This window comes from Anoplophora glabripennis, unplaced genomic scaffold, assembly GCF_000390285.2.
Source record: "Anoplophora glabripennis isolate ALB-LARVAE unplaced genomic scaffold, Agla_2.0 scaffold111, whole genome shotgun sequence".
Lineage (NCBI taxonomy): Eukaryota > Metazoa > Arthropoda > Insecta > Coleoptera > Cerambycidae > Anoplophora > Anoplophora glabripennis.
Genome location: NW_019416273.1, coordinates 5493 through 30603, shown reverse-complemented (window position 1 = coordinate 30603; position 25111 = coordinate 5493). Strand labels below are relative to the sequence as shown.

The following is a 25111-nucleotide window of genomic DNA, read 5'->3' as shown; positions in this document are numbered from 1 at the left end:
AAAACAAAGAAAACATAGATGGATGATCAATGATACATTACTGTTAAAGCAAACATTAATTTTGTAAATATTCATTTAAACTGTATGGTTCCAAATTTAATAACATTTTGTGTATATATTTTTTGTACTGGGATAAACTCTGGGTATTTTTCACCTCTTGAGGGAGTTTATTATAGAATTTTATGCAAGTATAATGAACATTCTTCTCAGTTAATGTTAAATGATGTATGGGAAAGATTAAATTTGTATTTCTAGTATAGTAAAAGTTAGTTTGAAAACATTCCCTAAATAAATTCTTATTTTTAAAAGTGAAAAGTAAAATTTCTTGGATATATACGGCAAAAACTGTTAATAAACCATTTGACCTAAATCTTCCACGGCAAGACACACTTTGTGCGAGCCTCAACAAACACCTCAAAGTTCTTTTTTGAGAAATGAACAACCTATTTATGTGGATACTTTGACCAAAGAAAATTATTCCATATCGGAATACAGACTCAAAATTTGCATAATAAATCACTTTGAGGGTTTTGAGATCCAAATACTTAGTCAACACCCTAATACTATAGCATACACTATTCAACCTTTTTTCAATGCACTCGATATGAAAGGACCAACTAAGTGTGTCATCTAAGTGTATTCCAAGAAACTTCATATTTTCTTCCACTTTGCAGCTCATAGTGTTACTTAATTTGAAACTGTCCGGAGATATATAGCTGCTTTGTCTTGTTTTAAATAACATAACTTTTGTCTTATCCTGATTTACAACTAATTTATTTTTACTGCACCAATCAAGTATTCTATTGTAAACATATACAATTTTTTCTCGTATATCACTAAAATTTGACCCACAAATAAGAACGGTTGTATCATCAGCATACTGGACACAATAACCCTTTGTGCCGTCAATGTGTAGTGGCAAATCATTTACAAAAATCAGAAACAACAGCGGTCCCAGGATACTCCCCTGAGGAACCCCAGTTGTAATTGGTACATACATCGAAGAGCAGGTTATCCCACTTTTAGTAATAGTGACCTTTTGTCTACGATTCGTTAAATATGACCGAAGCCAATCCAGAAGACTGCCACGGATCCCCATTGCCTACTGAGATGTAATATTATATGCAATGTCTTGGAACTACATTCACGCAGCACTACTCATTCACTATGCAGCAATTGTCAACAGCTGAACAATATCTGAACTGGTTCCCACGTTGCTAGTTTACATTACATTGCTCTCTTTTCAGAAAAATCTCTGAAATTTCAGTTTCATAGCTTTTTATGGTTGTGTAAATGTATTTACAGTTGCTAGAAAAATTATTCTAATCTGCAAACTTCCACAAAGATTATCATATTTTTTACAAACAAAATCATGAAATGCATGTTAAATATTTTGTGAGTCTTTTCAAGAAAAATAGGAAATTATCCCATTTTAAACTTTTTCTGTTTAAAAATTAATAAGCCCCTTAAAATAAACTGAATCTAATGAAATTAGATGTACAGCTATGGACATTAAAAACTTTCTAACTTAAACTTTATGGTCGTTCGTAGAACAGGGATTTAATGAATAATTTATTTTTTTGTTCTTTGTTCTAACTGCCCAGAATGTCAAAGTTGCTATCGCAGCCTGCAGCATTTACATAATTTTAAACCGCATTTTATTAAAATATTGAAGTGTGTTTTCAGTTTGTTTTTTAAGTTTTACTCGAAAAGCATAAGACAGTAGTAATTTGTAGAAAATTGAAACACGGATCCGAAAATATCATAGTTGTTACCATAAAGCAGAGACGAACTATTTTATTTAGAAAAATATATCACCGATACCCTGTATCTCCGCCACTGGAGCATAAAAATTTTAGGAAAAGGCCTCGGATTTTGGACAATGTTTACATAAATACATCTACCCCATTTCAAATTACTTCACTTACTAGTTTTTGTATTATTTAAAAAAATTAAAAATGTTTTTTTAAGTTTCACACCCTATATCTTTTTAATGAACCATAAAAAACTTTATACGAAAGACTGCCCTTAAAATTCGCCTAAGAATAGGAGGTTTTATTTTTGGTCAACGTTTGTGAATCACCCTGTATAAAAATGTTTATTATTACTAAAAATTATTTGACTTTTTTCATACAAGTTTGCTTTGATATAAAAATTAATCTCTTATCTGATTTATAGTCGCTACTCCTACTTTTATTCTAAAAATAATTTTATATGCCGTAATGCGGACTCCAAGGAGACTGCAATAAAAAGGATTATAGTGGACCAGGCTAGGCTCCAAATCCCGGCTCCGAATCGTTCTTATCTGCTATACCTGGATTGTCTTGGCAATAGCTCTTAACTTGCATTCAGATAAAGTCTTGCTTTTTACACACTTTTTGTTTTTATAAATGCGTAATTAAAAATATCAAAAATTTTTCAATTTTTTTGTGAAATACGGTTTTTACAATCGTTACTTTTCAAATAATTTGTAGAAAAACATCATTTATTCATAAAATTTCATTAATATAAATATAACGTATAAAGTTGAATGATATGTACGGTAAACATGTGTGCATGGGGAACCGCGGAAACATGCACGTGCATATCATATGTTCTGCGCCCGTCGCATCGATATCCAGCAGATCATAAAGTAGCGCTTATAAAAGTGTCGCATACCTACATTTTATTTCCAAAGTCTATGCAAGCACGCGGCTACTGTACATTTAAGAAGCCATTTGTTTTTATTGAGGTGCAGTAAGAACGATTTGGACCCGGAATTTGGAGCCTAGCCTGGTCCACTATATAATCATTTTTATTGCAGTCTCCTTAGAGTCCGCATTAGACATATAAAATTATTTTCAGATTAAATTGTGCATTCCAGATTTTGCGAAAAAAAATAAGTGAGTAGTGACTGTAAATCAGATAAAAGAGTGCTATTAATTTTTATATCAAAGTAAACTTGTATGAATAAAACCCGCCGTGGGCTATTTTAATATATTTATTGCCATTTATTATAGGTGATAGTAAGAATCTAGAAATTTAAATGACAAATATTTATTCATCAATAATTTTCACAATAAAAGGCACATTCCTGTAGTAGAAACTAAAGTAGAACTGACAGACAGATTGAACTAGCAATTTTTCTGTTCACTATGAAGAAAAGGCACAAAAAAACCAGACGACATTCTATTTACTACCACAACCATTGATCTTTTTTTATGTAGTATGTAAGTCGAATTTTATGCGCCTTTGTGTGGATTTTGATTATGAAAATACTTATTATTTTACCTACCATTAACTAATCCTTTCTAGGTTTGTAAACATCCTGTATAATTATTTCAAATAAACATTGACAGCATGAGCATAATTGGTAAGAGTCGACCTCTAGGGACAGCAAAATTGACTTGGTTTTAAGGCTCCCCACAAACATGTTTCTTTAGATTAGGTACCGTCTCGTCGGTATAGCAATTATAGAATAGTCGGCAGATGGCTGAGAAGCAGGTTGTGTTCTCGATCACAATGCTTTCTAGATCACATAACAAAAATTTTAATTTTTACATAATTTTAAACATGTATAATTAATTTGTAACATTAAAGAAATAATTTTATTTTACCATTGTTAATTATTGTCGGTTATAGACTACAGATTTATACATCTCTAAAAGAAATTAAATTTTTACGCAAATATCTGCTTTACCCGCGTTAGAAAGATCGCATTTATATTGGTCACTTCCTGTTTCACTTCAGTGTCCACGTTTATCCAGAACATGGCGTAACATTGATATTTTGTTATTTTAGAACAACAGTGCTACCGATGACTCTGTTATATGCGGACCATGTTTTGATTCCCTTCATACTCATGGCAGTTTTTTAAAGAGCTGTCTTGAGGCACAGGAAAAATATAAAAGTGCTTACGGGCAGCCTTATATTAAATCTAAGGAATTTGAAATAAAACTGGAAGATGGTCAGGATGTGCAGGAGACATATAAAATCATTAACAAACAGACTTCTCTTAAATCTGAAAAGATTGAAATAAAACTGGAAAAAGATGGTCAAGATGAACAAAAGGAATGCAAGAATGTTTATATTAAATCCGAAGAGATTGAAATAAAAGTAGAGGAAGGCGGTCAGGACGGGTGGTAAGGAATTTTTGTAATTTTAAAATTTATTGCACTGCCCTTTCAAGATTTCTTTTTTATAGAGAGGTATATTTTCCAGTCTTGAGATGATTTAAACAATTTATTACAATCATCGATTTTTCATTAAAAAATCAGTTTTTAAAGAAAATTTTAACCTAACAATACCTACAATTTGAAAACAAAAAAGTACATTCTTTAATTAGATAACGGCAACATAATAACTATTGTATTGTCTGGAATAATTTGTCATTTTTTAAAATTTTTTGGTTATTTTGCCACACTACTCTTAAAAGCAGTAAATAAATTCCTGACACACCTTTGTGGCTTCAAAAATAAAATTTGTTGATTTTTAAACTAACAGTATTTTTGAGTTATGTAAACTAAGCCACCAAACTTTATAAAAAGCAAGCTTTGTATCTTTTATTGATACGATCTTCAACAGATAATATATTTCTCAAAACTCCTACTTGATTTTTAATGTTTATTTCATTACTATTTTTCAGCGATTCCTGTTCATGTAACTTAAATAAAGAAACAGTTGAAATTGAAAAGAGACACCTTTCAAAGGACGTGGGAGAAATAAAGAGTGAATGTAAATGTGAAACGGGATTTAATGAAAGCCTTACGACATCCTTGTCGGTTAACAACATCCAAAAACCCAATACCGAAAAGTTTACATTTCAGAATTGTGACCCTTCATCAGATACACAGTTGTACCAATGTGATAAATGCAAATATAAAACAAAACTTAAGGCGAGCTTGAAGAGGCATCAGATTACACACAAAGACTTTTCAGAAGTGCCAATTTACTTGTGCGATAAGTGCCCGTTCAGGACAAAGTATAAGTTTCTTCTCAAAACCCACCAATTAAATCATGAAAACCCTTCGGGAATCCTAACGTACAAATGCGATATTTGTACTTATGAAACTAAATACACTAGTCATTTGAAAAGGCATCAGTTGTTGCATATAAACTCTTTGGAAATCGAAATGTACAAGTGTGATACATGTGTTTATAAAACTAAATATAAGAATCACCTAAAAGTACATCAATTAACGCACAAAGACGCGTCGGAAATCCAAATGTACACCTGTGGTACGTGTAGTTTTGAAACTAAGTATAAAGTTGTTCTAAACAGGCATCGGTTAAAGCACAAAAGTGTTTCAGAAATTCAAATGTACAAGTGTGATACTTGTACGTATGAAACTAAATATAAGAGTCATCTAAAAGTGCATCAGTTATCACACAAGGATTCTTCGGAAATTCAAATGTACAAGTGTGATGTTTGTCGTTTTGGAACTAAGTTTAGAAGCAATCTGAAGTCACACCAATTGAAACACAAAGAATTTGCACATGTCGAAATGAACAACCATCAACTAATTAAGAACCCTGCCGCAATACAAATGTGGGAAAGTGATACACACGGTGATATTGGTGATAAATGCCATCTTGCATGTCATCTGTCAATACATAAACGTTCAAACATCCAAGTATTCAAGTGTAACGAGTGCGTTTTTGAGACCAAACATAAACAGAACTTAAAGATTCACATGTTCAAACACCAGGATCCGTTGACAGTGCAACTGTACAAGTGTGATAAATGTGTTTTCCAGACAAAGCACAAACGCAATCTCATTAGACACCAGTCAGTACACAAAAATCTTTTGGGACTGTAATTTTTCGAGCACTTATGAAGACTAAATTTTAATATATCAGATAAGCATGAACATAAACAATTTGGAATGATAAATGATGATACAAATTGACAGAAAGATTCAAATATACATAAACAATAAGGAGCCCGATATTATACAAGTACAAGTACTTTCATATGCATTTTGCGTACATTTTTCTTTTTTTTTGTGCGTTTGTATATGCAATAGGCAGTATACAGGGGAAGTCATAATTAGGTATAAAACAGAAAAAGTTATGGCCCATCAAAGATTTTCTGTTGTTTTTTATTTATTTATTTTTTATAACTCCGTCATTTTTTAAGATAGTTCAATGAAACTTGGCATTGGGGTGTTTTTGGAATGGCCAAACATGAATATAAGGTTATTGTTTACAACGTTGAAATCTTCTTGAACCTTTTGTTTAATATTAAAATATATTTATTTTCTTGGGAATTGGGTTCTGGTGTGATAGTCGGTTTAAAAAAGGATAAAAAAACAGCATTGATTTTTTGACGTTTCGTTCCTGATCAGGAACTTTTTCAAAAGGCTTTTATTGTTAAAATTGTTATAATTAATAAATTAAAAACCTAAAACAAACAAGAACTTAATCAATATTTAGAATTTTTTCCCTGTAATTACAATTAATTTAATAAGAATATAATTTCATTAATACATGCCTAAACAACAACCATTTTACGTTAAAAATTAAAAAACGTGTATCAAAACATCAATTTTTGTTTTGACGGAAATATTATTTAGAAACATACAGCTTAACTCAATAATGATACGTAAGATGTAAAAGATTTTCACATTTACACACCTATGATATTTAAAATGAATGAAATGAAGAAGATATTTAATTAACGGACAAATATTTCCTGACAATTCTTTATTTACAACTGCTGTCTATTATGTATTTGTTTTATTTAAATAAATATTATTTTTAAATGCATGTTTTATTAAACCCCCATATATTTATTTTATTCATGTAAACTAACAAATAATAACATTTTTCCGATATACTTGTGTGTCCGAGGACCCAGAATAAAATGTTAGGAGTAAAATCAAACACCCATAACCCATATGCTACTCTCGGCAGCTTGTAGATCTCTGCCCAAATATATTTTTTAAATTATAATAGCACACAAAAATTATACATTATTCTGGCAAAAATAAGTTTACGTAAACGTTTCTCAATATAGGTCGGCTCATCAGAACATTTTTGCTTGAGTTTTTATAACTGAAATAAACTGGAAGACATGATATGCAGGCTAATTCATTGAACACAAATGTAACAAGAAACGTAATGGGCAAAAAATTTTTTAATTTTGGAATGGGGCTTGAGGTCGAGTATTGCTTCTAAAACTAAGGTATACGAGAAATTAGTTTATTTGGTGTTCTATATGGTGTTTTATATCAGTTGTAATAATTACCACTAATAAAACGCCTTTATTTTCCAAGATATGAATTCCATTAAAGAGTCATTTATAATGCAGTTTAGTACTTCCCCGCCATTCAAAAGCACATGATCAATTTTGGTTGTACATGTTTATAGAAAATTGCACTCTAAATAAATATTCATAGTGGAATTTTTTGACATCTTAGAAATCTCCCTTAATAAAGTACTTTTATTAATGAAGAATTTTACAAATTCGCTTATAAAATATACCCTGTAGAACATCAAATCATCAGTTTTTGTAACTTTAAGTTTTACAACAAGCAGGACTTCGTCCCCAAATAATAATTTCAAATTAAAAAAGATTTTGCCTGTAAAACCTCTCGCTACTTCTATCCTGGTCCACACCCTAGACCCACACGCACGGATATATCGGTATACAGGGTGTTTCTTGATGTACAAATATTTTAAGGAAGTGTTTAGAAAGTAATTTTAGAGGAGGTGCTTCCTACATATTTTTTTTATTTGACCTCCCCCCACCCCCTGAGAATATATTCAAATCTGGCTGAAAAAATGAGCTTTTATTTTTTTTCATGAACACGGTTAAACTTACAAATTTGAATTTTAATACACGATAACAACTAGTTGAATGGAATTTTTTAGTAGTTTTTTTTCTGGTTTATGTCTTTGAATGAAAGAAATTAGCACCCCTTGGTTTTATTTCTCCCACAACTTTTTCCTGCGTTAGCCAATTCTAACAAGATCGAAAAATAATTTTGCTCTTCCCAGTTTTTCATATACTTAATGGTTTACGAGCATAAAAATAAATTATTTTTCCTTGCCGATTAGGTACACATAATTAGTATAACAGTTGCCAAAAACGATCGTCATTTTTGACATGCTTTTAGCAAAAATTCTTTTTTATTGAATACGCCCGGTATATGTAAAAGAGATATCCTGGCGAACCGCTGGCGTTCGGCACCGTTTTTTGTTGAATATTTTTTATTATTTTTTTTAATTAGTAGCAGTTAGTTCGATTCACGCACGCATAGCATTTTGTTGTATATTTTGCTTCTTTGGAAATAATTAATAATAATTATTGTGTATAATTGGTTTTGTGAGTGAACCCTAGATAGAAGTCGAGTGCATCCCTTTTTCCCTTTTGCCCTCGACCTGAAGAAATCTCAACTGCATCACATTTTGGTGAGTTCGTTTAGTTTAGTTTTTTTATACAGTTCACTTGAAAAAGGCTATTTGGGCCCCACCATTTATCGATAGGGAAAACTAAGCAAATATGAACTAAATATTTAATATAAAAAAAATGAACGCTAATTTTTTCGTCCATTTTGAGATTTGAAAATTTTCTTAGGGGGGGGGGGCAAAAAATGTATTGGAAGTACCCCCCCCCCAAAATTACTTTTTAAACACCTTAAAATATTTGCACATCATTATGAAACACCCTGTATATTTAATGATTGCGAAAAATTGCCTGCGATGCAAGAATCGCCCGTATTAGGATCCACAATTATTTGTGAAAAAAATAGTCGGGGCACAAAAGTTGCAAATCTATATACGTCTCTAATCTAGGGTGGAGCTCTGAAAACAATATCCTGAATATAAACAAATCTTTGACAATATTGCCATCCATCGTCATTTTATGCATTAACTACGAAAAAAATTAAGGAGTCACCAGATGGCGCTGTAGATTGTAGTTTAAAATTTTTGTAAAACGAATTCTCGAACTTGTTTTATGTATGATGTTATCTTCTGAAGGGGGGGGGGGGAATCCCAACAAAAGTTCGGCTATCCTTTTTACCAAACGAAAAATCCCACAAAATCTCGACAGACTGACGCTATCCCAGGAACCCATCTCCTGGAATCGACAAACACGATACCTGGGCGTGACGATGGACCAGCGTCTCACGTAAAAACCGCACGTCGTGGAGACGGTAGCGCGTGCGAAGACCATCAGGGCTAGGCTCTATCCCTTACTCAAAGGTGGAAACACCCTCAGTTTAAGGAATAAGCGAACGCTTATCAAGTTGGTACTTCAACCGCAGCTAATAACCTACGCCTCCACGGCGTGGGGTCACGCGGCAAAAAGCCACTTAAAGACATTACAGGCTGTGGAAAACATAGCCCTCCGCACGGCCACCGACGCGCCCTGGTACGTAAGAAACACTGACATATTACGAGACTTACAATACACAAACGCTACACAGACAATAAGACAAAACGCGGAGAAACGGTTTGACGTAGCCGCTAGACATGACAATCCCCTCCTCAGGCAAGCCGTTGACTACGTACCCGACGTGACCGACAAACAAAAAAAAAACATAGACACCAACTTTTTGACCCTGGGTGACCACCCCAATGACCCTCCCCCCCTGCCCGCTAACCTTTTCTGTTTCAGAGACAGCCAGGATCAAGAAACGAAGACAACGACACACACACACACACATACACACCCCCCATACCCTCCTTACCCCTCCCCTCCCGCGCTAGCCTAAGGGCCACCTTAGCAAAGCGCATCCCAGGCTGCATAGCCGCACTACCCTACCCAACCATACCACACATAAACATGACACTACCCCCGGGGTTTACACAGACGAGCCGGCGAAGCAAGAAGAGCGCCAGAAGAAAGGGCTCTAGCTGGCGGGGCCCAGCCAGGACAAAAGGAGGTCCCACAAAGCGCCTACACCGGCCGCATTTGCGGTCGGGGTAGACGACGCATAGGGGAGACGAAGGCTGTCCAGGCCTACACGAGATGAGGCAGGATAAAGAGGGATAATCCCCCTCGATCCCAAATCATTTCTAGCCATGGAATAATGGCGTATCTTCTGGAGAATAAGAACAGAAAAACTACATATATAATCGTCACATATGTTAAAATGAGAATTTCGACTATCAAACTTACATTTTCTGACCACTGAAACATTACTAAACAGTTGGTCCATCACATGGTACAGGCGAGTCAGCCACTTCAGTATATTATATAGGGCCAAGAATATTCATTAATATCCTTGATCTAGGGACCAGCTAAACGAATTTAAGCGGATAGACCATGATTTTCCAGCACAACCCCCAAAAAAATATATCTAAATCGCGTAGTTTGTCAATGTATTATGAGGTGTAAAAATGGTCGATTTTAGAAGTTCCAGCAGGCTTATACATTTTTTTGTCGGCCGTTTGGTACTTAAAAAAAACTGCGATTTTAAACAACTGGTTGATTTATGATGGTCGGAAACAGATTTGTAAATATAACCAAACTATGGGACCTTCGAGGTTTGCCATGAATTTGGGGTCGCTGGCTGTTTGTCGTTGACGCAGTCTTCTCTGTATTTAATCTATGGATTTCATCTAAGTTTGTGGTTACGGGAATTATTTGTAGGTTATGGTTACGCAGAAAATTTGTTTTGTCTTGATTGCTTTGTAGAGAAAATGCAACCAGTAAACATTAAAAAAATGTGCAGACTGTGTCTAAATATAATAAACTATACAAATTGCGAAGTAATAGGAGAAATGATAAGAGAGGTTCTAGAAGTTGTTTTGCCGAATCTAGTAAGACTAAGTTTTATTCCTAGATATAGTTCTGTTAGTATTTCTAATTATAAATATATTTCAGAACTTGGAGGAGCGAGATAGACATGTAATGTGTATAGCATGTTCCATAAAATTGTCCGCCGTTTTTAATTTTAAGTCGACATGTATGGATACTGAAGATATTATTTCTTCATATGTTAATTCCGGTGCAGTATCAGTGGTTGATTTAAAAGAGGTTTATCTAAAAGAAAAAGGCAATATTCAGTTAACTGATATATCGGAAAATCAGAAAATTTGTCGTTTATGTATTCAGTTGTTAACATGTGGATTTGTGTCACTAAATGAAGTGGGCGGTGACATAATTGATGAGTTTATGCCACAACTCGTAAGTATGTTTCAAAGTACTTTTTAAGAAAATGTTCGTGCATCGAAATAGGGTTGTTCTATAAATGAAATTTTATATAAGTGTTAGGTATAGGCAATTTTTTTTCAAATTTTGACTATCCCTCTATTTTCAAATAATTGTTTTTAAGTAAATTATGTGCGGACGAACCTAGTTTTCGAGAAAAAAATTTTCAAAATTCTAACGTCTGTAGACCTGTAATTAGAGTTCTAGGAAACATATTTTTCCTTTTTTAACAAAATATTTGTACAGGGTTACAACTTTTTAATTGTCCAATACAGTATCTTTCTTGTTTTAAAAGATACAGAAATGGTTAAATGAGCAAGAATTGTACCGGATTTTATGGCGATCATGGATTCGTTTTTAAATTTAGGAAATTCTGAATAATTTCCGAGATATTCGAAGGAATCTGATTTTATACAATTTTATTTTTAGTCGTATTTCACTTGTTTTTTTAAATTTTAGGACAAAAATGTGTAATCTGATATAAAATGATGTGAGGAATCGATTTTTGCTGTCAATATTAACGGATCTCTAAAAAACATTTTTTTGTGAAAACCTCATTAATTTACATCGTTATAAAAATAATTTCCCATTACTTCTATTGAGGCAAAAATTCAATATGGCGTCCATAACAAAAACAAAAGTTAACTACTGCTCAGCACACATTTTTAGGGATACATTAAAACTAACAGCAAAATCGATTCCTCACATCATTTAATATCAGACTACACATTTTTATCCAAAAAATTTGAAGAAATCATGTGAAATACGAAGCAAAAAAGAAATAGCATAAAATCGGTTTCCTTCGAATCTCTTTGTAACTATTCGGAATTTTCTAAATTTAAAAACGAATCCTTGATCGGCATAAAACTTTGCACATTTTTTATCATTTAAGCATTTCTGTACCTGTTAAAATAAGAAAGATACCTGTATTGAACAATTAAAAAGTTGTAACTCTGTATATCATTTCACTTTCGAACCGCCATTTCTCTCCATAGCGAAGTGATGATTAATAATTAAAACTAAGAATTTCCCACGAATTTACCTAAATTGACTATACATACAGGCATATCTGTGTTGCCAATATGCCAGTACCAACAATGGCTGATGGCAAGGGGTAACACAAACAATTGATTAATGGAATTAATACTAATACATTTTTTTATTGTAGAAAATAAATGCTACTAGGGACCCTGTTGTATGTCAATCATGCTTTGATTCACTTCGTACTCATGGTAGTTTTATAAAGAACTGCCTTGATGCACAGGAAAAATATAAAAATATCGATAAACAGTCTCATATTAAAACTGAAGAGATTGAAGTAAAACTGGAACCGGAATATTTCCCAGACCATCGTCGAGATGTGCAGGAGATATATAAAAGTGCCGATAAAGAGTCTGAAGATACAAAAATAAAACTGGAAGATGGTCAATATACGCATGAGAAATATGAAAGTGGTGATAAGCAGTCTCCTATTAAATTTGAAGAAATTGAAATAAAAGTAGAAGACGATCAGGATGGGTAAGAAAATATCAATATATTTTTTAATTTATAATTTATTACTCTTTTTTTGTATTGTGACAGTGAGCTATTTCCTAAACAATGACATTGAAATCTGCTTTTTTTATCGATTTTTCAAAAGCTCTTATTTTGATTTGTGTTTCATTTTATTTTTTCAGTAATTCACCTTTATACGACTTAGATGATGAAACAATTGCAAATGGAAAAGATGTGGGAGAAATAAAGAGTGAACATATGTATGAATGCGAGGCAGGATTTAATGAAAACTGTAGGGTGTCGATGCAGGTTCGCAATATCCAAACATGCAATAGCAAAAAGTCCAAATTTCAAAAGTGTGAACCTTCATTAGACATGCAATTCCACCAATGTGACAAATGCAAATATGAAACTAAGATTGAAACGGACCTGAAAACACATCAGTTGATACACGAAGAACCTTCAAAAATCCAAATGTACAAGTGTGATATGTGTAATTTTGAAACTAAACGTAAGAGTAATCTGAAAGGGCATCAGTTAGCACACAAGGATTCTTCAGAAATCCACATGTACAAGTGTGATACTTGCGCTTATGAAACTAAATATAAGAGTCATCTAAAAGTGCATCAGATACAGCACAAAGACCTCTTGGAAGTTCGAATGTACAAGTGCGATACTTGTGGTTTTGAAACTAAATATAAAAATTGTATAAAAAGCCATCAGTTGAAGCACAAAGACTCTTCAGAAATCGAAATGTACACGTGCGATACGTGTGCTTACAAAACTAAATACAAGAGTGTTCTAAACAGGCATCGGTTAATGCACAAAGACCCCTCGGAAATCCAAATGTACACTTGTGATACCTGCCCCTATGAAACTAAATATAAGAGTATTTTAAACAGGCATCAACTAATGCACAAAAATGTTACAGAAATCCAAATGTACAAATGCGATGCCTGCCCCTATGAAACTAAATATAAGAGTATTTTAAACAGGCATCAACTAATGCACAAAAATGTTACAGAAATCCAAATGTACAAATGCGATGCCTGCCCGTATGAAACTAAACAGATGAGATATCTAAAAGATCATCAGTTAAAGCACAAAGATCCCTCGGAAGTCCAAATGTACAAGTGTGATGCCTGTAGTTTTGAAACTAAACGTAAAAGACTTCTAAAGTCACATCAGTTAATGCACAAAGATCTTTCTGAAATCCACATGTACAAATGTGATATTTGTACCTACAGAACTAAATATAAAAGTGGTCTAAATAAGCATCAGCTAATACACAAAGACACTTCGGAAATTGTAGGAGTGTGACATTCAGTTATGAATTGAAATGTTGCAATTGAAAAAGTACCAGTTAATACATGACACCCCTGCCACGACATGATTGTGGAAATATCCATCAGTACATAACCAAATATTATTTTATTTATTTATTTTAAAAATATATATGTTAAACACACCCAGATAAATGTGACAACTGTGTTTTTTAATTGAGTTATAAACACAATCACTTTTTTGAACTGTGTGTAAGTGTGCAAATGGTTATAGCGAGTATTTTTTTTAATCTGTCATTTAAGCATGAAGTTAAAGATTTTATTGCAGAGTGTTAAATAACCAGACGATCTCTAATGTAATGTTCTTAAGGCTATTTTAATGTTTTTTATACTGTCACTCGAGTAAATTTTGAAATAATGGTAGATGCATTTGTATAAGTTAGTAAGTGTAATAGTGTACTTTTCAGCTATTATTTTCTGTATTGTATTATTTTTTATAACTAATGTGGTTGAGGTTAGTAGCAGTTTTTCTCTAAAATTTCACCAGAATAAAGGTGTTTACTAATATTACTATTATTATTAAACATACACATGAACAATAGAAAGGAAAGCACATAAATACTTTACATGTTTGTGTACACAGGCACCAATGGCCTTTGACCAAATTTATAAACAAGTATGTCTGATATAACGAAATTTACATGTCGTTTGCAATGAGAAAAACAAGGAGAAAAAAAATTATCCTAGTTTTTAATCTAATTTCCATGCAGAATGTCGGCGAGTCGGCAATAAAATTATAGGTCCAACACCTGATAACAAAATTGTTATTCTGCATTTACAAAATAAAGGTAATCAATCTATCGGAATTTACGTAATTTAGAATAAAAAAATTGGGAAGCTAATTCTTAATATTTATTCGATTTAAATAAAAGATACTTCTGAATGGTGGAAATTGTTCAACCGAAAGATATTTAACATTTTGCTCATGTAAAAAATATACAAAGTAAAACAATAATTTCATAAGTGACATTATAAATGACAAAAACAAAACTAAATTGAATTTTCGCTTTTTATTTACAAGAGCAATTGTCAAGACGAGAATATCCCATATTTATTCTTTATTTAAAAACTCCAGAACAAAAATTGTCAATAATAAGCGCATCAATATTAGAAAACAAGAAAAAAATATATTTTCTCAAACAGAATAATTGATTAATATTCATTTAAGAAAGTATATTTTGGAATAAATACGTTTTTAGACATTTTGTTTCATTATTGTAATTTATCAATAAAAATTTTTATTATTAACAGTTACTAATTTTATTTTTCATTACAAATCAATCTTCTACCATGACTATTAATGTCATTAATCATTTGGTCAATATTTCTTCGTTTGAAATTGATTTGAAATACTACTCTGAATATTCGTCGTATATACCTTCATACATAAACTGAAATGAATAATGCAACCCTTATTTGGATATCGCGTGCAATAACAGGATTAAATATAATATAAAAAAGTACCATCCTCCGGAAGTAGTAAATCGTATCATATAATACCTTATTTCTTTTAATACAAAACCAGATGTACAACTTATAAGTAAGTAGGTAATAATCAAAACTTCGAAAAAGTTACTAATTAATATTTTGAGAGAGAGAGAGAGAGAGAGAGATGCCAATGGATAATGCCCTTTACCCATAGATTAATCTTCAAGGGACGGGCCTCATAAAATTTCATATCAGGCGGGCCGGGGTCCAAATGGACCCCGTGATGAAATATCAAATTTCTTAGCTGTGCTTGAGGAATCATTAAAAATACAATTTCTTATTTCTGTTATATTGACTGTCCAGACTACAAAGTTAAAGGTTAAGAAACGGAGCTCGTCTGTTGATTTTCGCACTTCCCTAGTCTGAAAGTTATCAAATCGTAAGAACATTGTAATTTCTTCGTACGTGTCTCTTAACATAGCAGCAGGTACTATGGGACGGTTGTAAGCTATATCCTGTCACCAAAGCATATCAATGGATTCTTTTGAACAATGCAGTGGACCCAATGTAAGAAGGAGCCCAATATAAGCTTTGATTTCGATAGCCTTCAACAGGCATACAACTTCTAGGATTGTTAGGATTTTTGTTATTCCATTCCTTATAAAAATATTCAGCTTTCCTGTTTGTCCCACAAACGATCATGTCAATAATCTTACGACTAAAAAATAGAAGAAAAGCATCTTGCATGTTAGAAATAGTAGAGCTATAAGTTGTCAGTCCAGCAGTTTTTTGAATATTTGTTTTTGGTAGTTTAGCCTATGTCTTTATTGGTATCTTCAATCATTCACTTCCATCTTTTGCCACATATTTCGAAAAATCTTTAGTATAACTGCGAGATTCTGTAGGAACACTTTCTGCAACGGCTTCAAACTCGGCTTGGATCTGCTGATCAACGATAATTATATGCTCCACTTGATTTTCTTCCGTTACGACATCTATTTCCTCTATGTCTAGTAACCATTTCATAATTTTCAAAATCCCTATCATCATTCTCAAGTAAATACAAGAGTTCTTCATCAGTAAAGCGTCTGTTACCTCGAAATTGTGGCATAGTATTCGCACAACGAATCAGGTGATGCGTGTTGTAGCTTTTGATTGGTGAAACAAATTCGCCAGTTTACCCGCGTCCACACAGATTTCCAAAAATTTTAAATTATTGTAAAAGCGGGCTGAGGTCTAGACGGACCCCAGACCGAAAAAATTAATATATAATTGAAACTGAAACGAATACATATGAAATAATATAATAGGCTAATGAAAAAAAACACAAACAAAAGATATATAGCCGCTCAATATACAAAATCGAATATCAGAAAAGTTCTCAACTCTCTCGGTTTCGAAAATACAATACCTATGTATGTTTTCAGCCACGAAAATTGAATAATTCCAAACATTTCGAATTTTAACCACCAAGAACGGCGGTGACAACATTTTTAACATTAAGGCGATATTTCGCATTGTATTAGCTATGTCCTGTCCAAATTTGGTTAATGCAACTCTCTCGATTTCAAAATACAATATCTATGTACGTTTTCAGCCATGAAAATTGAATAATTCCAAATATTTAGAATTTTCACCATCAAGAACGGCGGTGACAACATTTTTAATATTAAGGCGATGTTTCGCATTGCATTGCATATGTCTTATCCAAATTTGGTTACTGCAACTCTCTCGGTTTCGAAAATTCAATACCTATGTATGTTTTCAGCCTCGAAAATTGAATAATTCCAAATATTTCGAATTTTCACCACCAAGAACGGTGGTGGCAACATTTTTAACATTAAGGTGATATTTCGCATTGTATTAGCTATGTCCCGCCCAAACTTGGATTTTTTTTATTAGAGGCCTCCATAGAGTTTGCGGCAGCCCTGGGCCCCCTGAGCCCCCCCCAAGCAAAAATCCTAGCTACGCCATTGCAACTTGTAACAAATTGATAAGAAAATATGATTTGTAACTAATTTATGGACAGTAAAATACACAGTATTTACATTTTACATTTAGATCATGAAACTACAAACACAAATTGTGTTATGTTTTGTGTACAAAACAGACAAAACATGGGAGAAAGGAGAACAATTAATAAAAGCCCGTTCAGCGAATTGTTTAACTTGCTTGGTTTATCATTTGAAATCAGAGTTGTGACTGCTCACGATCAGTTATCCTGGGGCCCACCTACGAAGGCTGTCCAGGCCTACACGAGATGAGGCAGGATAAAGAGGGATAATCCCCCTCGATCCCAAATCATTGAGGCCAATTTCTAGCCATAAAATAATGGCGCGATCAGTTATCCTGAGACGCTTACGTACCTCACCAATTGTTTAACTAAAGAAGTTTGACCGAACTAGCATCTAATCTATAGGCTTTTTTTCGCGACTGAATATTGGTGATTGGTGAATATCTGACTTGTAGTCACTATTTCCATCTCTTTTGATCTTAGTTGTCATATGGTAGTTTAAATCTCTTCACTCACTCATACTACACATACCACAACATACATCTTCACTCGCGAAAAAAACCTATATGCCGAACTAGTCCGACCATTCGCTGAACGCAGCCCAAGTACAGAAAAACTTTACCATTGATTTTATAACCATAACCAAAAATATTTTACTTTACTAATCTGTGGGATTGTACTGGAGGTTATGGAACAATTATTTACCTGATAAGAAACATTAAAATTCTGATTAGAATAGAAAATACAGCGAGTATACGTGAAAGATACATTTTGTAGTCTGTGTCTAAATATTAAAAGCGGTACAAACTGCCAAGCCAAGTAATAGAATAATCCATAAGGCAAGTGCTAGAAGTTGTTTTGCTGGAAGTGGTAAGATTAGGTTATTAAGATTAATTTTATGTGTTATGAACTAAGGAATAACCCAATATTTTTTGTAGAACATGGGTGCTACCAGAAATTCTTTGTTTTATGTGAATTGTGTTTTAATTCGTTTCATACTCATGGTGCTTTTTTAAAGCACTGCCCTAATGCACAGGAAAAATATAAAAATATTGATAAACAGTCTTCCATTAAAATGGAAAAAATTGAAATAAAATTGGAAGAAGATAGTCACCAAATGCAGGAGGGATATATAATTGTAGCCAAGCAGCCTGACATTAAATTAGAAGAGATTGAAATAAAGGTAGAGGAAGATCAGGATGGGTAAGGAATGTTAATATATTCAGTAATGTTAAAATTTATTACACTCCTGTTCCATTTTTTGTTGGATTTATTTCCTAAACCTTCCTTTTCCTTATCCAATTTTCAAAAGCTTCTTTCGATTTGTGTTTTTCTAATTTTAATTTTTCAGTGACTTATCTTCCTACAACTTAGAAATAGATAATGAAATAATTGAAAACAAAGGGAGCCATATCTTTGAAGATGAAATAGAAATAAAGGTTGAACCTACGGTTAAATATGAGCCAGAATTTAATGAAAACTTTATGATATCGATGAATAATGAAAAATCTAGATTTAAAAAGTGTGAACCTTCCTTAGACATGCACTTCTACCGATGTGAAAAATGTAAATATGAAACTAAGCTTAAGGTAAATCTTAAAATGCATTTACTAATGTACAGAACCCATTAATTCTAAAATTTTACCTGTTACAGCACAAGGATCTTTTGGAAATCCAAATGTACAAGTGTGATATGTGTAATTCTGAAACTAAACAAAAGAATAATCTAAAACTGCATCAGCTACGGCACAAAGACCTTTCGGAAATTCAGATGTACAAATGTGACACATGTACTTACAATACTAAATATAAGCGAGCTCTAAATAAACATCAGTTAATGCACAAAGATCCTTCGGAAATCCAAATGTACAAGTGTGTTTTGTGTGATTTTGAAACTAAATATAGGGATTGTCTAAAAACTCATGAGTTAATGCACAAAGATATTTCAGAAATTCGAATGTACATGTGTTATATGTGTAGTTATAAAACTAAACGCAGGAGCAATCTAAAACTGCACCTGTTACAGCACAAAGACCTTTCGGAAATCCAAATGTACAAGTGCGATAATTGTAGTTACAAAACTAAACGTAAGAGTCATCTGACACTCCATCAGTTACGGCACAAAGACCTTTCAGAAATCCAGATGTATAGATGTGATACATGTTCTTACAAAACTGTATATCAGAGCATTCTAAACAGACATCAATTAATACACAAAGATCCTTCGGAGATACAAATGTTTAAGTGTGATCTGTGTGATTATGAATCTAAATATAAGAATCATCTAAAAAGGCATCATTTGGTACACAAAAATGTTTCAGAAATCCAAATGTACAAATGTGGTGCTTGCTCTTATGAAACTAAACAGAAGAGTTATCTAAAAAATCATGAGTTGAAGTATAAACACCCCTAGGAAGTCCAAATGCACAAATGTGATGCCTGTAGTTTTGAAAAGAAATATAAAAGATACGTAAAAATGCATCAATTAATACATAAAGCCCATTCTGAAATCCGGTTATACAACTGTGATATTTGTACTTATGAAACTAAATATAAGAATCATCTATGTACGCATCGATTAATATACAAAAACACTTCTGAAATTCAAATGTAGAATTGTAACGTGAATTGTGAAGTCCAATGTAAAAATTTGAAAACTTCGATTAATTCACGAGAATCCGTACACGCACAATTATGGGAATATATTGCGAGCTACTTTAACTACAATATATGAATGTACAAATATAACGAATGTGTTTTCCTAACAAGACATACATCATCTAATTAGGCACCAGGCAATACATAAAAATCATCTGGGACTGGAAGTGTGTCAGCTATTATAAGGACTGTTTTAATGTATTCGTTAAGCATAAAAATAAAGATGAGATGTCTAATAAACCTAATATGATATTCTTAAGGCAATTTTAATATTTTTATACTTTTATTCAAGTAAATCTTGAAATATAACAGTAGATGCATTTTCATAAGTTAATATTAGTGTAATAGTATGCATTCTTTTACCACTCTTACTTTCTGTATTGTTTTATTATTTTTTTTGTTACCAATCAAGCTGGAGTTAATTTTTTTTTGCTGAAATCGTACCAAAATAAATAAATAGTTTTGTTATTGTTGTTATTAAATTTACATATGATCAATAGAAATCATGGCAACTCATATTGGTTCGTCAGACCGTCAGGAAAAATTAATTGAGTTGAATAAAAACGACATGTTGAAGTATTTATATTTGTAAAATTTCACAATTTTCTGCTTCTAATTACAATTTTACAATAATTATCAAAATATAATTCATTCACTAGGTATATATCTATTTTAATTGTAATGCTTAGAATCTACATATAACTTTTCGACTATTTGATATTTTGAGCTAGCCATTCTTGAAATTATCATAAGTTATAACAGACATTTATTTAAGAAACTACACTAGGGATTAAATTTCCTGATTTATGTATTTAAATATTCTTAAATAAGTATGTAATCAACTACAATTGATAAGAAGAGTAATCCTCGTCAGTATTTTTAATTTAATTAATTAAAAAAAAAATACCTCGTATATTGGCATTGGAATTAGATACAACCAGTCTAGGTGTCTCTCAGGAATACGTACATTTACTATAAAGGGTGTACCGCATAAGAACCGACACAGAGCAGTGCATGTAGGGGTGTCCAAAATATTGTAATTTAACCAAACTTACCTATATACAAAGTTGCACGCCTTAGGAGTTATTAACCCCCAAAGTGGGGCCCTAAATTTTGAAAAAAAATTATATCTGCAACAATATCGTAGGAGAACCAAATTTGGTACATGATTTAAGTTTATTATTGGTATTCTTTGACTATGATTTAAAGTTAATTGAAGCACTACAAGGTTTCATTGGGGATGACTCGCTCCTAAAATTGTTCAGAACTTTTTTTCCATTGACCGAATTGAAAAAAAGTAATATTAATTCACAGCAGAATTTAATTTTAAATGTTTTATACTCTTAAATTTTAAAAAACTTTATGGTTTTCAAGAAAAACCGTATTGACTGATACTATATTTTAACATTCATTAGAAAATAATCGGAAAGTCAGTAGTAGGCAATGAATTTATCTTTCAAACATGTCAGTTAGTAATAAAATTATTTTATTTGCCTCTAATTGTTGTTGAAAATGGCTGGAAAATTTACATTTCGCGAACAAGTTGATATGTTTCTTGTGCTGGGTTTCTGCGAATGAAACTGTAGAAGTGTGGAAGAATTTTGTAGGAGATTTCCTAATCGTGTGGTTCCTCATAGAGAAACATTTTCTAATGTTGAAAGACGAGCTCGAGAGACAGGAAAGTTTTTCAGTAACATCCGAGAACGTCCTAATGTGATAGGGGTACAAGATGAAGAAATTATTTTGCAAACAATTGAAGATTAACGGCAAGTAAGTACTAGACGTTTATCTTGGCCGACTGGGTTATCAAGAACTTCTGTAAACCGAATTCTTAAACGTAATCTACCGCATCCATATCGTGTCCAAAAAGTCCAAGAGTTGTTGCCTCAAGATTTGGATCGACGAGTGACGTTTTGTGAGTTTGTTTTGCATCAGGATATTAATTTTCACAAGAAAATTCTTTTTACTGATCAGGCATATGTTACTCGCCCAGGAATTACAAATGTTCATAACTTTCATGAATATTCCGATGTAAACCCTTATGCAATAACTCCTCGACGTTTTCAACACGAGTTTAAGATAAATATTTGGGCCGGTATTATTGATCGTTATTTGATTGGATCAGTTATTTTGCCAAATCGACTAAATGGCGAAAGTTATTTGGAATTTCTACAAAATACTCTCCCTGATCTAATGGAAGATTTACCGTTGCAACTTAGACTGAAGATTTGGTTTATGCATGATTGAGCACCGACTCATTTTAGTGCTACTGTTTGAGATTTTTTGAAACTTAAGTTTCCTAATAAATGGATAGGATGAGGAAATAATTGGCCACCATCGTGGTGACCTCAACAAATGTGATTATTTCCTTTGGGGAAAATTGAAGGATATTGTTTATTCTTCGCCAGTTGAATCCCGAGAAAATTTGTGGAATCGTATTACAAATAAATGTAACCTTTAATTTATGTATCAGGAAAAATGGTGCTCATTTTGAACAATTCCTTTAGTTTTAGTAATTATTATTACATATTTTTTCAAACTGCATTGTATTGTACTTAACATTCTTCAAAATAATTGTGTCTATCCCGATGCTTTCAATTATTATTTTTATTATTTGTGTTTTTTACTTAATACAACATTCGCTTTTTTAAAAACTTCCTAGGTACTTGTTTTCTTTTTGTAGAATTAGGAGAGAAGTGAAGTAAAATTTATTTGGCCAAATTTGAAAGATAAAGCCTACTACTGACTTTTCGATTATTTTCTAATAAACACTGTTAAAATCTTGTGTCAGTTAATACGGTTTTTCTTGAAAACCATAGTTTTTCAAAATTTAACGAGTAAAACAAATTTGAAAATTAAATACCTGTAGTGCTTCAATTAACTTTAAATCATAGTTAAAGAAGACCAGTAATAAACCTAAATCATGCACCAAATTTGGTTCTTCTGTGGTAAAGTGTTGCAGAGATATTAATTTTTTCGAAATTTAGGGCCCCGCTTTGGAGGCTAATATCTCCTTAGGGGTGCACCATTGTATATAGGTAAATTTAGTTAAATTACAATATTTTGGACACCCCTACATGCACCTGCCCTGTGTCGGTTCTTATGCGGTACACCCTGTATACTAAAAATACTATAGGTACAGGGTGATTCACAACTTATTCAAAAAAATTATTGAAGTTGTAGTATTTTCAAGCCTTACATCGCTGGTCTACTGTAGTCTCTAGCGTCAATCGCGACGCACGTTGTGCGCAATGCGCCCCCACTCCACGTGGTCCCAGACGAGTCTGAATACTGAAATTCGGTTTTAGATTAAGGTTTTTGCGATAGTGTTTACATTAGTTTTTTCAAGTATCAAAAATGGCTTACGTGTATAGCTACTCGGAGTTAATGGATATCGTTTTTAATTTATGGTGAAGCAAGACAACATATTTGTGTTAGTTCGTAGAAACTCTATAAGACGGGCCCAAATGTATTTACACGTCGGTGGACAAAATTTTGAAGAGTTGTTATAACATCAGGTATGTCAAATTATTTTATTAATTAAAACCATAAATTAATTTTATTAATTAATGATAACAATAGCAGCAAAATAATTGAATTAGCTGATATAAAACAGGTGTTATAAAATTTTATTTATGTTTTTCAATTCTTTTAATTTTTTGTTCGTTCATTTTTTATTACACTTTGCCGCCATGCTGGTTGCCGACTGCATGATTTGCCTTGCACAAGATCAGGTTTTATAGTTTTAGACCAGTTTCCAGTGCCGTGCAGAAGTATATTTTTAAATCATTTTCGGACTGCCCTTTTTGATTTTTTTCACAAAATTGTATTTGTAAGTCTCCCGTACATTAAAAAATTTTTTTGGGTAAGTTCTGAATCACCCTGTGTATTAAAATCAGAATATAGTTGTGCAATTAGTCAGAAAATAAAATAACATCTCATAAAAATAAGCCAAAAAGAGCAGATTCTATAAAATATGTAATTATATTGAAAACCAAATACAGCAAAAGAACGATAATTATAATGAATTAACAGAAATTATTAAGTATGTAGTCAAAACAAGTACCTAATAAAAATAATAATCTCAAGCAATAGAAAGTATCCTCCAACCTTACGGTGGGATGGTGACTTTTCTTGGTCGGAAAGAAAAACGAAAAAGGTTTTAGCACAATTATTTAGGAGTGAACCTTCACTAGAAAATTATTTAAATGCAAAAAAACATTGCCAGGTCGAAATTAATTGTGAAATATAGAGAAAAAAAATTGAAATATTTTTTTTACTCTTTTTAATATATAATCAGATATATCAATTATAAAAACTAAGTTTTTAAAAAATTACATGAAATTTCCACTCTACGATAAAAAAATCTGTATGTAGGCTAAAATTAAATTACTCTATTTGTTCAATCAATACATAGAAAAATATATCGATATACATTCTATTTTTTCGATTTTTAATGGTTTGAAGACAATACATGTTGGAATAACCTGGTATATTTAAAAAAAAAAGAAAGTACTACATAAGTTAGCTTCCGTCTGTGTCAAAAGAGGGCTGCTGTAACTCTAATAGCGATTTCCATTGGGGAAAACTCGGGCAGCACTGACACTTCACTGGTTGTATGAGAAATATGCTCTGGTGCAATCTCAATGGAATGATTGGAATGACAATTTTTGCGTGGGTTTCTGACATTATAAGTTATGTTTATGTTTTGATTTTTATTCAGTCAAAGTAACAGTTGTCCAGTTGAAGTTTTTCAAAGAGGGTAGTTACAATGAACCAAGAATTAAATTTGATATTTAAAATAAACGACGAGGAAGTTACATTGTGTATTCCTGTAGACGAAACGGATCATTTATTTAAGTTTGCACCAGTTTTCTCAATGGAAATCGCTATAATTGACGAAAATGGAATAACAGGTGTCAAGTTTCTAAGGTCTGTGCCATAAAAACTTTAATTTACTAAATTTTCTATGGGTCTATGGACGATATAATATTTTAGTAAATTAGTAATCTGTGGGTTTGTAGGTTATGG

At 32.4% G+C, this 25111-nt stretch overlaps 2 protein-coding genes across 3 annotated transcripts in view; both read left to right on the top strand.

Annotated features, from left to right (window-relative positions):
• Positions 1-15093, top strand: part of LOC108903918 (zinc finger protein 721-like) — a 29987-nt gene extending 14894 nt beyond the window's left edge. The window contains exons 5-10 of the mRNA XM_018706265.2: positions 3781-4121; positions 4625-5794; positions 10557-10752; positions 10817-11119; positions 12312-12661; positions 12820-15093. Coding sequence (XP_018561781.2) covers positions 3781-4121; positions 4625-5794; positions 10557-10752; positions 10817-11119; positions 12312-12661; positions 12820-13957 — 3498 coding nt within the window. The 3' untranslated portion in view covers positions 13958-15093. The remainder of the gene's footprint in view (positions 1-3780; positions 4122-4624; positions 5795-10556; positions 10753-10816; positions 11120-12311; positions 12662-12819) is intronic.
• A 3047-nt stretch (positions 15094-18140) lies between these two features.
• On the top strand, positions 18141-20491 carry LOC108903932 (zinc finger protein 90-like). Of its 2 annotated transcripts, none has more exons than XM_018706284.1 (4): positions 18141-18292; positions 18361-18625; positions 18774-19011; positions 19077-20491. In XM_018706284.1, the coding sequence occupies exons 2-4, from the start codon at positions 18498-18500 to the stop codon at positions 19833-19835; spliced, it is 1125 nt and encodes a 374-aa protein (XP_018561800.1). In that variant the 5' UTR covers positions 18141-18292; positions 18361-18497; the 3' UTR covers positions 19836-20491. The 2 variants fall into 2 exon arrangements, with proteins under 2 accessions (XP_018561800.1, XP_018561799.1); XM_018706283.1 differs by having other exon boundaries at positions 18141-18302.
• The last annotated feature ends 4620 nt before the right edge of the window (positions 20492-25111 follow it).

Bases quoted from the DNA above. Each gene is read 5' to 3' on its own strand.
- LOC108903932 (XM_018706284.1), top strand. From the start codon at position 18,498: ATGGAAAAAATTGAAATAAAATTGGAAGAAGATAGTCACCAAATGCAG. The intron at 18,626-18,773 runs GTAAGGAATGTT...TTAATTTTTCAG, and splicing joins GTAGAGGAAGATCAGGATGG to TGACTTATCTTCCTACAACT. The intron at 19,012-19,076 runs GTAAATCTTAAA...TACCTGTTACAG, and splicing joins AATATGAAACTAAGCTTAAG to CACAAGGATCTTTTGGAAAT.